This window comes from Motacilla alba, chromosome 10 (assembly GCF_015832195.1).
Source record: "Motacilla alba alba isolate MOTALB_02 chromosome 10, Motacilla_alba_V1.0_pri, whole genome shotgun sequence".
Lineage (NCBI taxonomy): Eukaryota > Metazoa > Chordata > Aves > Passeriformes > Motacillidae > Motacilla > Motacilla alba.
This window is the reverse complement of record NC_052025.1, coordinates 10,013,767-10,027,788: the sequence shown is the minus strand read 5'-3', so window position 1 is coordinate 10,027,788 and position 14,022 is coordinate 10,013,767. Positions and strand designations below refer to the sequence as shown.

Below are 14,022 nucleotides of genomic sequence, written 5' to 3'. Positions count from 1 at the left end.
TGATATGTTGCCCTGTAGATGCTTCTCTTTTTTCATGGTAGTGTCTCGTTCATTTAGGAGAGAATCAGTATGCCTTGTCTCATAATTCCGTAGCCCAGAACTAGGTCTTTATGAAATAATCTGTAATGTAATATACATGTACCCCCTTTCTGTCTATAACATTACCCATATATATGTAGAGCTTCTTCACAAGCAAACAGTAATGTCTCCCATAAAGGGATGCTTTGATGTGCGCTCTCCTGTGTGTTCTGTAAACAAAAAGCTTACTTGAAGTAGACTTTTGACTCCATCTCTGAAGCTGTCAGCTGCCACTGCTGCATAAAAGGCTTTTCTTTTGTTCTTTGTGAGCCAGGCCTGCTTTTTTTCCATGCCACTGTTCATCTCCTTAACACACAGCTTGCGTGGTCCCTGCATGATACAGTAAAATATTATTATGAAGGCTTTGTATTGTACATCACACAGTGATTTTGAAGGAGTTACCTAGTCTGCTGTGGGAGCAAATGGAGAGAGTCAGAAAAATACCTTTCCAAAAAGGGTCCACAGAGATTCAGCCCTTTGAAAATATCTGTGCTGCAAACGTTATTCACATTCTGTTTGAGGGGGCTGAGGCTGTTAATGCTACTTAAATGCAGTGATTCTGACTGAAGGAAGGAGTACTATGGATTGTAACATCTTAAAAAAACATCTAAGGTATGATAAAGCATCTCAGTGAATAAAGTCCCTCCCTGGCTTGACTATGTAAAAGAGTCTCAGCAGATCTAAATATACATGGTTAAGTTCCTGTCTGCTGGCATAAGAGAAAAGAGTTGATGCAATGCAGTTAAAGATGCAAATGCCTTTGTTGCCAGTTTTCTTTCTGTAGTCATCTGGTAATTTAATGGGAAGAAATCCATATCCAAGTCACAAAACATCGGTATAACTTAAGAAGGATTTGATCCTGGACGTATGAAGAGCTGGGAATAATAACTTGAACAATAAGCTTGAAGTTTCATTGTGAGTAAGGAGGGGAAACAAACAAGTTTTGCCCTTCTTCCCCTTCTTCCCTGTCTCTCAAAGGAAAGCACCTGAGGGTGGTTTTGTAACTGGCTTGCACAATAAGTTTCTGCTGGCCAGACCCACCCCTCTCCCAGGTGCCTGTCTGAGTCCTCCCCTGCTCCTCCTTTGCACCTGTGGAACGTTTGTGCAATTGTACAAGGAGTCCTGTGAATTTGCAGACTGAGGACTAACCCTGAAAAAGTATTTTACGTGAAGGCAGGGAGTAAAAGCAGAAATAGTTCCTTTTATGAAAGCTCAGACTGTTCAAGCCAACATGCAGCCATAACCTCAGAGACAAGTAATCTTGAAATCATCTTTATTTTGTCCATTTCTGAGCTATGTATCACCATGTTCCTGGAAAGTTTCTTGCTGCCTTTTGGAAGAAAAGAATGGAAGATGTTCTCTCTGGCATGGTGTTTCAAAACTTTATGCATTGCTAAAGGCATGCCAGCTTTTGAGGCAGAATGTGCTGGGTGTTACATTTATGGCTGAATAGTCTTGCTGCATTTGTTGTGATATTTATTGCAGGCTGCTCTTCAGTGTAATTGTGAATTTTATCTTCTGTTTTTTACCACAATTTTGCCATTCATAAAGGTTCATTTTGTCACACTTTTATTACCAAGGAAATGAAATTTCACTCAAGTTGCTGAAGAAATAATTAGAAAGCCCCCCCTAAATAATTACAAAGTTTATAGTAACAAAATAGTCTTTGGGGTTTTTTGTATTGACAGGAATGAAATCTCAGTCATCCATAGAAAGTTCTAATATTAGAGGAACATGCCTAAGAATTCAGAAAACTTGCTGAAACTTAACTTTAGGAAGCTGCATAGTCTCAGGATCTTGTTGGGATTGGTTCTATGCTTAGTGAATGTAGTGGGAAATCGAACAATAATTATAGGAGGGAAGAATTAGGACTATTCATTCTTTATAGATTCATTTGATTTGGGAAGAATCACATGTGGATCTTCTGTACTCTCTCTCTGCAATGTGGCAGCATCAAATGAATTATTCCTTTACTGCTATAGAGGAATACATTATCTTGGCTGGACTGATTCTATTATCTAGATTCTGCAGATTCATTTAATGCCATGAGCTGTTCTGCTTTTTTTTTTTTCTCTCTCAAAATTAAAAGGGCACTGTAATATTTAAAATAATTTTTCTCCCTACACTACAAACTATCTATTTTTGTTCTGTTCTGATGAGAGACTAGATCTTCATTGTCTAAGATGCATCATGTGCTGTGTATTTATATCTAGGAATACACTTTGATTCTCTCTTTACATCTCAGAAGAGCGTGTTTATCCTCAAAACCAGCACTGTAACAGTTTTGGAGGAACCACTGCAAAGAGAGCTGAATTACTTGCCAAAACCCAACTCTGAAAATCAGTGACAAAGCTGAAAATAGAACCTGGGTAATTTGACTCTCACACAATAACCCTTCAAATTTAGTGTTTTGTATGTGGTTTGGGGGTTTTCTGTTTTCTAAGCCTAAAATCTTTCCTTGTAATGTTGTTTTTTTTCCTCCAAACCATTTTTTGGTTCACCTGCTATGAACTTTGAAATGCATCTCAGTTAGGCATTTACCAGCAGGCTTTGTATCAGCTCATAGCTTCTGTGTCAAAAAATCAATTCTCAGTGCGAATCTCTTTGGTGTGCACAGCTGCCAGTCAGCACCAGTGGGAGCACCGTGTGCTGGGTGAGATGGGGTGTGGACAGAGTCCCGCAGCCCCCGCTGGTGCTGGGTGTGCAGATGGGGGTGAGTTCCCTTACCGTGTACACCTCACAGCAGATACACAGCCCGTTGTTCTTCGTGAAGGCGTGGGTGATGTCCAGCAGAGCAGGCCTGACCATAGGAGCTCCTGTTAATGCTAAGCACTGGGGTCTGGTGGGGAAAAAAGAGGTTGTGTGTAATTGGCTGATGTACAGATTCAGGACACGCTATTCTACTGTTCACTAGAAATCTTACCTGAAGTTTTTAACATGGTCTTCCACTGTCGTTAACGCCAGAGCGCTGTCTAAGGCATTAACAAAGTACAGAGCCTGGGTAGAGGAGCCCCAGTTTACTTCTGCATATGATAAAGATAAATAATGCATGTTAAACCACAGGCTTCTCCTTACGTTCTGTTGCAAAAATGAGCAATGTTGTTCTCTATCAAGAGCAGAGTATATTCTCTTGTACTTCATAGATACAGGTCTGTTCTTTGTGCTTCATAGTAGGAGGAATTGGTTTTGCTTGTGTGTTGCAGAAAACCCCATGCAAGTAAATAGTTTCATTCTTTATTTAAATATTGTAGGGAATGTTCTTCCCCTGCTTAAAAACTGTTTTCTTATTTGTTACATTAACTTTGTGGCCTTCTTCCATTAAAAAATGGACAGCCCTGAGTCATGCATGTGATGTGGAATTTCAGGAGGTGCAAATTAAACCAGGAGGAAGGAATATTGCTGGTACCAGTTTGCTCTGTTTTATTGTATAGGCCAAAAATTGGTCTCCGAACCCTATTTTGGCATCTACATCTTTCCTCATTATTGTGTGGCTGTTTGGTCAGTGCAGACATATAAGAAATGTCTTTCTATGCTTTGAGATCCACGTGAATGCAGATCAAGTCCTGTTATGCCAAGATACAAAGCCAATATTAAGTGCAACTAAGGGGAGGTTTGTGTAGTCACCTTTTCTCAGGAATGTTAGTTTTTTTTTGAACCCTCCACTTGCTGGTAAATTACTGCTGAACAAAAGTCGCTCTCTTAGCAGGACACAGAGGGCTTTTGTACAGCAGCTTCAGGGAATTTAACCAAGCTTTAAGGTGCTACTTTGCATTAGGGACCCTGGTAATATCCAAGAAAAGGATAGAAACCTTGAAATGTTTCTGACAACTGACTGGAGATGGGTGTGCTTTCCTGCAGCTGATACATTTACTGGGAGAGAAGCACAGACCATCCCAGTGGGTGTGAGAGGGCACAGCTAGGGAGGACAGACAACAGCAACAGAAACAAGAACACAGTCTCAGACCAGGTGTTGCTGTCCCAAGATAACTCCAATAAAAGTACATCTGTTGCTGGGAACCCTGCCTCTTTTATTTGTTGGTTTTGTTTCATGTTTTCTGCTGCAGAAGCAATTCAGGTGTTTAGCACCTAAATCTGGACCTGGGTTAGTTTTGTCCTGGATATGAATAGCCAGACTGTCTGGCTTGTACAACACACAGGTTTTTGAGGACAGCTCCTGTGATTTGCTGAGCTACTAAGTGGATTTTTCCAGCAGTAAAGTGGGCCCATCTGTCTTGATTTATGGGGGCATTGTAGGGAGGTGCTGGAGGATGATCAGTTCATAAGTAATTCAGCTTGCATTTTTGTTGCATAATGTGCAGCAGGTTTACATTTTCAGTGAGGACCCTGCATGAGTCAGCTTAAGAGCACTGCAAAATTCAGGTAAGGTTTTGTGCGTGGGTGGAAAAAAAATTGAGTGCTACTCAAGTAAAAGCCCAAATGGCATAAAGATGTGGTGGGAATAAACCAGTCTGCTGGAATGTTTACAGAAAACCCTGAACCACCCTTGAGCTGCTTGTTAAACAGGCAGTCACCAGACTATCAACTTAATCTGTATTATATGGAGTTTAACAGGATGCTTCAGACTTCCCTCTAAATAAAGATAGCACAGAAAAATAATTTCTAATTCTGTCAGCAGAATTAATTCCTTTAAAATCCAGTCTAGCAGCACAACATATACATGTAATAATAGTGGGGTTTTGCCTTACCTGGCTTCTTATATGTTACATAAATATATAGGAAGAGCTCAATGGCATAAGTGATGAGAGCTGCCCACCAGTTGATGACAAACATCACCCCACAGCACAGCAGGGCTCCAAACAGTGACACCCACATGTTATAATATCTGAATGCAGGTCTCCATCCTGTTAAAGAGAAGTGAGGAAATTGGAAGAGCATAAAATATACTAATAAAATGGTGGTCTATGATTTTTGTAGATAAAATCCCATGAACAGTTTGTTTCAGGCTCTGTCAGAAGTAGCTATTCTGTTTATATGTATTTTTGCAAAATGGAAGTTTATTGGATCAGAGTATTTCAGAACATCAGAAGGAGATTACCTGTTACTCCAGGTAATTGATGATTATGTACTTTTGATGCATATACACGGAACTTATTATTGGTAGCTAAACACTTGCTGAGAGGAGTGTTTATCCCAGTACTGTAAATGCACCTGTCTTAAACTTGGAAATTGCCTGGCCTTGTGGCAGAAAAATAAAATCATCTGCAATTGACTTTAAAAAGATATCAGTCCTGCTGCTTTTCAGCTGCAGTACTGATTCCATCCCCTGCTACCAATTAAAATGATGAGGCAAGCACTAAACCTTCATGGTTTGCAGGTCTCTGCCAGGTGTTCTACAGAGCAGACTTTGGAGAGGGAAAAACAGAAGATACAAGAGGCTGAGCAACCCTGTCTTGGATCATCTTTATAATGAGGGAATGGGAAGGACCTGCTGGGAAGAAATTTTCTGTCCTGCAGCCTTGCAATTATTCTAATCTATCATTGTGAATTGGCAGAAATTAACTGGAGGAAATGAGAAAAGAAGAATGGCTGCAGTTCTGTCTGAAATGTTAAGTAGTGGCAGAGTAGAGTCAGATGTAGGCAGATGAAATCTGTAGAGGTAATTGTCACTCAGCGCCAAGGCCGCATGGAGCAGATCTGCGTTTGTTCAGCTGTGCAGGTAATTAGCAGAAGTGCTCATCTTCTCTGCCCTCTAAACAAATGGCACTGTGCAGATCTATAGGAAGGAAGTTGATGCAGGCATTTATGTCGCTACTGCACTTTCTTCACACTGGAAGTAAAAAATGTATTCCTTGCTCCTTGAGTTGAATAACAAATTCACAAAGCAGGAAATTGTCTTTCCTGTGTGCCAAACCAGTGTTGCTCAGCTGATTGACTTTATTCCTGAAGGTGTCACCCCTTCATTCATGAGATGGTGAGAATCATTCTGCTGTGACAATGCACAAGTCTGACAGCCAGAATGTTCTTTTGCTGCAAATGTAGAGGGAGGATCTCAAGTTACCCCTGAACAGGACCTCGTTGTGCTTCACAATTGTGCTTTGCAATTCTGCTTCTAGGCGCTGCAGAGCTGTGCTGCTGCTGTTTGATGGACCTGCTCTTGCTCTGCGTGTTCCCCTCCAGGCAGCATCACTTGTAGCACTGTTACTGTGCTGAGGAATCTTCCTGCTCATTTCACTGTAGGTTTGGAGAAGGAAGTGATGACTCCCCCCTGTACCTTGCTTGCTTTATTGGCCAGAGTTGGCATTTTACCCACACATTTTTTAATAGTGAGGGGAAAAAAAATATCACCCTGAGGAGAATTTTTTTCTCCAGTGGGGTGCATCAAAGCCTTTCTCATCCTGTACAACTGTAAGTGTTGTAAGGACTTAGAGCCATTATTTTTGTATTTTGGAGATAAATAAAATATTTTCAATAAGACATGAGATCACATAACTTAGATACTTTACACATACTGCAGTTTTCTCTGACATACAGTCTAAACCTTCCAGAGATCAGACTGTAAAGCCCATATTTAAATCACTGCTGAATGCAGACTCACCTGGAGATTTTGCATATGAGGCATGAAAGCAGGAGAAATTAATCAAAGCGTATGAAGCCAGGAAGAAATTGGAGATGATGGGAGCAATGGTATTCAGTTCAGCTGCAAGACACATATACAAGTCAGACAAAGGCACCAGTTTCCTGGACTTTGGCTAGCTGTTTCCTAATGATGCATTAAATCTGAACATTGTCTGCATTTATCATCCAGGGAGAGCTTGGGTATTTTTGTGTCTTACTGGTTTAAGGCTGCCTTGATCTGCCTTCATTCATATGAATTATGTCTGCTAATCCTGATTTTAATAACGTTATGTGCTATGCAGTGTTATACTTGATACTGTGATTCAGCATACTATCTCTTAATGATGTAGATCTGGTGTAAAGTTCAGAATTTTAAATACGTAATTGACAGGATGGGTTCATTTAAAAAAATACTTGTAGTTACAACTCAGTGGGAATCTGAATTCTCTACTAGACATCCTATTTACTTAGTGTAAGACAGTTAGAATTTCAAATCTTGGGAAAACTGCTAGCAATCCCTGCACCCCTATATGTGGTAGCTGGGATTTTCTTTCATCAGTCCTGGTAAACTGGGATTTGCTTTGGAGCTGACTGTGGGAAAGGCTTGGGCAGAATAGGCTTCCCAAGTGTCTCAGAATTACCTCAGAGCTATGTGCAATATAAACTGGGAAACCATTTTCAAGGATTGTGACTTTGCCATATCTGAGAGTTCTAAGCACTGCCCACTTCCAGCAGAGTGAACAGCAATTGCAGCTACTCCACATCTTGGAGAATGGGGCTGTGGTGGTGGTGCTAAGTCACTGGAATCCCTGCTGCTCTCTTTTTGCCTTCATTAGGAATAGTGGAACTGCTACCAGGACTTGGAGTACGCTTATGTCAGAGCTTACCCGACTGGAAATTCTCCAAACCGTAGCTACTAATTGTATTATAGTATGAGTTTGTGTAATTTCAGAAAATGACACCATAGCAGCTGTGTAACATTATACAAACCAATCAAAATGAAGGCCATGGCAATCACAAAAGTGAGGACATATCCCCTGATCGGCTCGTTGTTTTTTCCATATCCTTTGGCAAAGAATTCTAGCCCTTTGTAGACATTGTCCTTGCAAAGAGCCTGGTAAGAAAATCAGCACATAACTCTATTAAGCAGCACTTTCTTGCACCAGAAGTCACTGTTTGTGAGTGGCAGTTTTCTAGGCTTTTGCTTAACAAAAGTTAAATCTCAGTGCTTCAACTACAGCAACTGCTGTGGCATGTGAACATTTAAACAAGGTGATAAGACAATGTGCTACTATGATATTGTATCATGGGAAATGGAATCACAGGCATTTAATGCTTATTCAGTGCTTTAAAAGAAAAAGGTAATTAAATAGCTAAATAGAGTCTAAACTGGGAGAAGTTGAACCATAAATCAGTGGCTTGATGTAATTTGTACAGTTTATTTCTCCCATGCCCTCTGCTCCCAGTGTGTCCACATTGCTGTAGCCCAGACAGCTTCTGGACAGCCTGTAAAGAGCCCACCTGACAGCACCTGAATCTTATGGACCTAAGGGCTCCTGCTGCTCCTGTGCTTACAGGGTAGCTTTTTGTAAGAAGACAGAAATGGTCCTGAAAGTACCCTTGAAGCTATTTATGACAGGCACATGAGAATCCCCTGCTCCTGCAGCAAAGCTGAGCTCTGACCAAAGGAACATTATCTCTCCCTTATATGATGATAAGACCTGTCTTTTTTTCTGCTGAAAAGCATTCTACATATTGTTTTCCCTGCCTCTTCCTGCCACATGTGTCATTTAAGCACATTTAAGTGTTGCTTAAATATCCATTACATTTGGCACACAGAGTTCAGCTTTGTCTCTGAAGTAAAACCAAGTATAAGGAAATAGATGGTTTAATTTTACCTGGAAAACTTTGGGTGCGCTGACAAGAGATGCTAGAGCTGATGACAGAGTAGCTGAGAAGATGCCAGCTGTGATGAGTGGACCAAAGCCAGACACCATGCTCATCACCTTTAGGAAAAAAATGAAGATGATAAGAATAGGCTTGCATTTGGATGCACTTTTTAATGACAAACCTATTCAAGTGCTCTCTGTGTGTCTGCTTTTCATGGTTCTAAATTTAATCTGCTACAAACTGTACTATTATTTCTGGTTTAGTAAAAAGCAATGGAGGCAAAGCCAAGTTCTTATTCAAATATGCAGCTGTCTGCTGGGGCAGATGAGTACTCTGAGATTTCCTCACTGCCTTTACTAACTGACTGCTGTAAGTAACAGCCTCTACTTGATGAGTAAATAGTCAGCTTGTAGCAGACAAGAAAATGGAAATGGCAGGGAAAAGCACCAATGTAAGAAATGTGGTTGGAGGTACTTTATTTTGTTTGGGGTTTTTTTCCCCCTTGTTTATTCAATATGGTTAAAAGTGAGAGAAAACGCCTGGTGGTGCTGATGTAACTGCAGTGCTGCAGGCAGTAACGATGGTCACTGTCAGCCCTCCCAGGAGCGCTGGGCTGGCCTTGGTGACTGCTGCACTGAAAGGGCTGTTGAGAAGCAGCAGACAAGGAAACTAAAAGATGGATGGATGTGATTGGTGGTGTGTGGGCAGTACTTCAGGAAAGAAACACCGAAGATTTGTCAGATGCAGTCCTACCATTTTGTGACTCTAGTCTGGCAGGGGTGAATGCAAGAAGTGAAAGTTTGTCTGTAGGGAGGGCACTGATTTTAAGGGGTGCCCTGAGTGTGGGCATCTGAACTGAGGTGGGAGTAAGGGTGGTAAATGATCAAGGAAGGAAGGGAAAGTCTATGAAAGGGACAGCATATCCCTTTCAAGGTGGTTTCCCAGCCCTGTCATTTAGCAGAGCCAGCTGGGAAAAAAGCGAGTGACTTTAAAAGCTACAAATGACTCGTTGAAAAGCATGTGCAGGTGGGTGGTGAATTCCTCTCGCTGGCCATGAAGCACTGGGGCTGAACAGAGATCTGGGACCTGTGCTTGTCAGGCTGCAGAACTGCTTTACTTTGATGCTTAGCCTAAGCTTTATTTTGAAGAATAAAAATGGCAGACAGTATCTGGCCTAGGAGAAGGACTCCATTACTTCTCACTTGATTTTTTGCTCTATTTTTGGATACTTTTTTTTAAAGAAGTCAGAACTCTGGTTTTTGTACTGTGACACAACCCTTTAACTGTGACCACAGCACCCCTGAGGTAAAATGACATCCATCTGTCAAGAGCAGTGAGGTGAATTCCTCATCTAACAGGAGTTCCTGAGGTCTCTGTTAAGGCTGGGATTTCAGTTTGAAGATGTTACAACATACACTACTGCCTGGTACTTGTTAAAAGAGGAGATAAAGGCCTTACCAGAGTGTTAGGAAGGCTAGTGATGGGCAGTGTGAAGGTAAACGTGCAATGCAGGGGATTTTTGTCTTTCATCATTCCTATAGTTCACTTTTTTAGATAAAAGTGGTTGTCCTGTTGTAGTTGTCTGCAAATAACACTTTTGCATGTTTGTACTTATGTATTCGTGTATTGCTTATTATGCTAATATATGTGTATATGCTAATACACATTATCTCACTAAAACCTGAAAATTATTCATCAGCCCATAATCACATGGCTGACTTGCACATCTGGAAAAATCATAGCCTAGGCCACAGGCAGATGATCCATTGCAGCTCATTCCAGGTACAATTGTATCATTGACGTTCCCAGTGGCATCTCTTACAACACAGGAGGCTGTGGAAAAAATGGTATATTGTTATTTTGCTTCTTTGTGATGTTGAAAGAATGTTCTTGCCACACTTTGACTCCTAAACTGCACACTTCTTGTACAATTGCTGCCTTAGATTCATCCCAAAGAGCAATATTTCATGTTGGGCAGGGATTTACTTTCATGTACTATGACTGAGTTTCTCACGGTGTCTATAAGAAAATATTTGCTTCTATTATTTTTAAAATAATCAAGCACTTAATTAATAAGGATTAGCATATTTCTAAGATTAGAGACCCAGACAGAGATCAGCAGTAAATTGACTAACTCAGAAGTCTTTTGTCTTCCTGTTACCACTTTTAAAACTGCCAGTATTCAGAGCAAACAGGTCAGTGAGGCTTTTATGTCCAAACATACCCTTTTTTCTATGAAGCAAGGGCACCAAATTACTTGAGAGACCAGATCGTCAGCTGTTCAGATTATCATAGCCCTACTGATACCAATATGATGAGGAAAAACGTCAAACAGGAGAAATTACCTATATTCTTTTTGTGTCTATTGATATTTATGTTGTCTTTTTTTTTGCTTATGTCCTAGGCTGACTTTATGATGCTTGTGTCCCCAGTCATCTGCTCTGTTTATGCTGGACATTAAGTTCTGCACCTTCAAGACTGGCTCCGAGAGTGAAGGGGGAGAGAAGAAGCGCAGCGTTTGTTTTTAGAAGCTGCACTTGCTGCCCTGCATTCCTTCTCACAGACTGTGTTGTCTGGAGCATGGACAGCAGGACAGAGCTCTCCTTTGCTTTTAGTTAGTTTTGAGCTAGCTGAGGCAGAGAAGTTCCCTAGACTGTGGATTTTGTTTTTCTTGGAACTGTTCAAACCTGCTCTGGACTGAAAATCCAGAAAAACACCGGGAGCTCACACCTGTGGCCCACCGGGGCCTGGGACACTGCAGGAGGGACTGATAACAGACTGAGTGAGCTGAGCTACACCCCATGAAATTTTATTGTTTACTATTATTCTTTTTTTTAATGCTTGTGAATACTTTGCTTGTTAAATAAACAGGGCTTTTTTTGCACTTTTCTCCAAAGAAATCTTCTCCTGAACCAGTTGGAAGAGGGACCACTTAAATCTGCTTTCTGGAGGGACCCCTTTAGAAGCTTCCTCCCAAATTTGCCAGGACACCAGAAGGAATAAGAAGAAACATGTGAAGTTGGAGTGTTGATCTCAGTATCTTTAGTGCCCAAAATGTAAGTTTATATGGTATCTTCAAATTTGTCCAAAACGTTAAGAGTCCCAAAATACCCATTGGCTATTTAGGAAACTAACATGCAAACATGGAAAAAAGAAATAAAAAAGGAAGTATTACACTAAAAAATGCACAGCTCTGAAGCTGAAATAGAGCTACTGCTTTTTAGAGCAGAGCAATGTTCTCAAATAAATAACAATTTATCATATAAAATGAATTTATAAGAGGAAGTGAAGAATGCCTACTTGAATTTTAATTGCAGGGGGGAATTTGATCCAAATAATGCAATGACCTGAGCTGAGGCTTGAGTCAAGTATTCTGCCTTATGCATGAAGTCCAAGAACCACAGAACTTAAGAAGACTTGAAAGTCATCTCCCAGAAGAGGGAGTTCTCTGCAGAGCTTTCTTGTGGTGTTAAGGTATTTGTTCATAAGAAAGAGTGTTGCTTACAACTCTTTCTTACAATACTATTAAATACAAACAGAGTTGTTTTTTTTTTTTGACCAGAGATCTATTGTATGCTTAAAATGAGAATTTAACTGCATAATCCTCCAACAGACTTCATGGCTTTCAGTACAGGCCTCCTTTTCACTCATGCCTATTTTGTTACCTCACATTCCACTACTGTAGAACATAGAGTTTTGTAGTTCCTTTAAGACAGGCAACTGATTTCTGTCTTGGACATATAATGTACAAAATGTGTGTGTTACCCTGCTCCTGTGATTCTCGTGAGTGTTCAGTAAGAAGACAAGCAGAAGCCACATGGAATTTCAGTGTGAACCAGGAACAAAAGATCAGCAGATTGATCAGAGGTTCCTTTGATATTTATTATGCTCACGAATACTTTATGCTGGTGGTCTTTGTCACTTATGCAGAAATAACCATACAAGTGACCCAAAGGTCCAGCTGCCAAATGGGGACCTTTGTTTCCACTGATTGCTGCGTTTTTAAAACCATTGTTTTGACATACAGTAAAATCAAAACTACTGTCTCTCTAAATAAGAAATCCATGGCATGAAAAAGCAGTGAGGCTACTAATTCATTTGCATGCCAAGCTTTCAAACTTAACTGTACAAGTGAAGCAGAGGTTCTGTACTTACCTGCACATATTGCAACAGCAATGTAAGCAATTGTGGTGATCACAATGGCCAGCATTGTTCCCTGGGGTATGGCACTTTGTGGGTCCTTAAACAAAGCAGTGACATGAGAAACACTGATTGCATTTGCATGCTGGGAGTTCTGCCACACTGTGGTATGAAGATACCCCAGAGAGCAGATTTTTATCACCCTGACCTGAGCTAAGGTTTCTGGTCCCAGCACAGCAGAGCTCCTGTGGTGCAGCACTCTTACCCTGCACATAGGAAGGAAATTCTGCAGGAGCAGAGCTCACATTTATAGCAACAGAAGTGTCCTGAGGTCTGCATTTCTTGAACTCCAAACTCTTTACATTGGCTTTATCTTAGTGTTTAATGGTGTAGTGGGTGAACAGTTACTGAACCATCAGACCTTTGTGGATGACAAGAGGGGACCATTTTTGGTTAATTGGTAAGATAGATGTAGTCACCCTGTACAGAATACAGTACTCCTGTGCTTTGCAACCAGTAATTGTTAGTGGGTTCTTCAAAACAGCTGCTTTCATTCACTGTATTGACTTAATTCAGATAATTTAATGAGGCTGGGTTATAACGTTTATAGACTGGCTTACAACAGCATCAGCTTTGATAAGGCAACTGCAACTAAGAGTCCAAAGATCTGCACTGTACATTTTAAAGGGATTTTTAAGCCGAGATAACCTTACAATTTAGGGTGTGTTTGTTTACGCTAGGAAGAATTTTTTAATGAATTTTCTCCTTAAGTTGTTTTAGCATGGTGTTTTTAAATCAAAGATTTGTTGAATGCATTTGAAGTCACAGACTCTTTTTAACTATACTTATTTCAGGGTAAAAAAAATAAAAACCAAAATTCGGAGTTTATTCATGAAGCATACAGGAATTGCATAACTGGATTAGTAATTCATATAATTTTTAAGCGAGGTAAGGATTTATCAAGCTGGAAAATAATAATGGAGTTACTTCTGCTGCATAAGAGCCTTTGCACTCAGGCAGTGGTAACTTTATGGGGTTCTGATGTGCATGTTTTAGGTAATTGTTGTTGTGGAATCTTGTGGTTATCTTAAACTCTGTAACATTACATCTTAAGGTTAAAGCTTCTTACAACTTAGCAACTTTTATGTTTTTAAAATTTAAACCCATATTTACTATGCCGTTAGCACAGTGGGGCTGAGCCCCACTGAAGTCAGTAGGAAGTCACTAGGAAGCTGTCCCTATAAGTAGGCTCTGGAGTAGGACACAACTTGAGTGTGTAGTGGCTGCAGGAGCACGGACAAAGGTGTTTGCAACAAATTCTAAAGAAAGTTTGATTGG

At 40.5% G+C, this 14,022-nt stretch overlaps 1 protein-coding gene across 3 annotated transcripts in view; it reads right to left on the bottom strand.

Moving 5' to 3' along the window:
* SLC12A1 (solute carrier family 12 member 1) overlaps window positions 1-14,022 on the bottom strand; it is a 47,121-nt gene that overhangs the window by 16,052 nt on the left and 17,047 nt on the right. For all 3 annotated transcript variants that reach the window (XM_038146795.1, XM_038146794.1, XM_038146796.1), the window contains exons 10-18: window positions 12,700-12,784; window positions 10,226-10,377; window positions 8,553-8,660; window positions 7,645-7,768; window positions 6,635-6,736; window positions 4,785-4,940; window positions 3,002-3,101; window positions 2,806-2,917; window positions 268-408 (exon numbers count right to left, since the gene is read on the bottom strand). In XM_038146795.1, coding sequence (XP_038002723.1) covers window positions 268-408; window positions 2,806-2,917; window positions 3,002-3,101; window positions 4,785-4,940; window positions 6,635-6,736; window positions 7,645-7,768; window positions 8,553-8,660; window positions 10,226-10,377; window positions 12,700-12,784 — 1,080 coding nt within the window. The remainder of the gene's footprint in view (window positions 1-267; window positions 409-2,805; window positions 2,918-3,001; window positions 3,102-4,784; window positions 4,941-6,634; window positions 6,737-7,644; window positions 7,769-8,552; window positions 8,661-10,225; window positions 10,378-12,699; window positions 12,785-14,022) is intronic.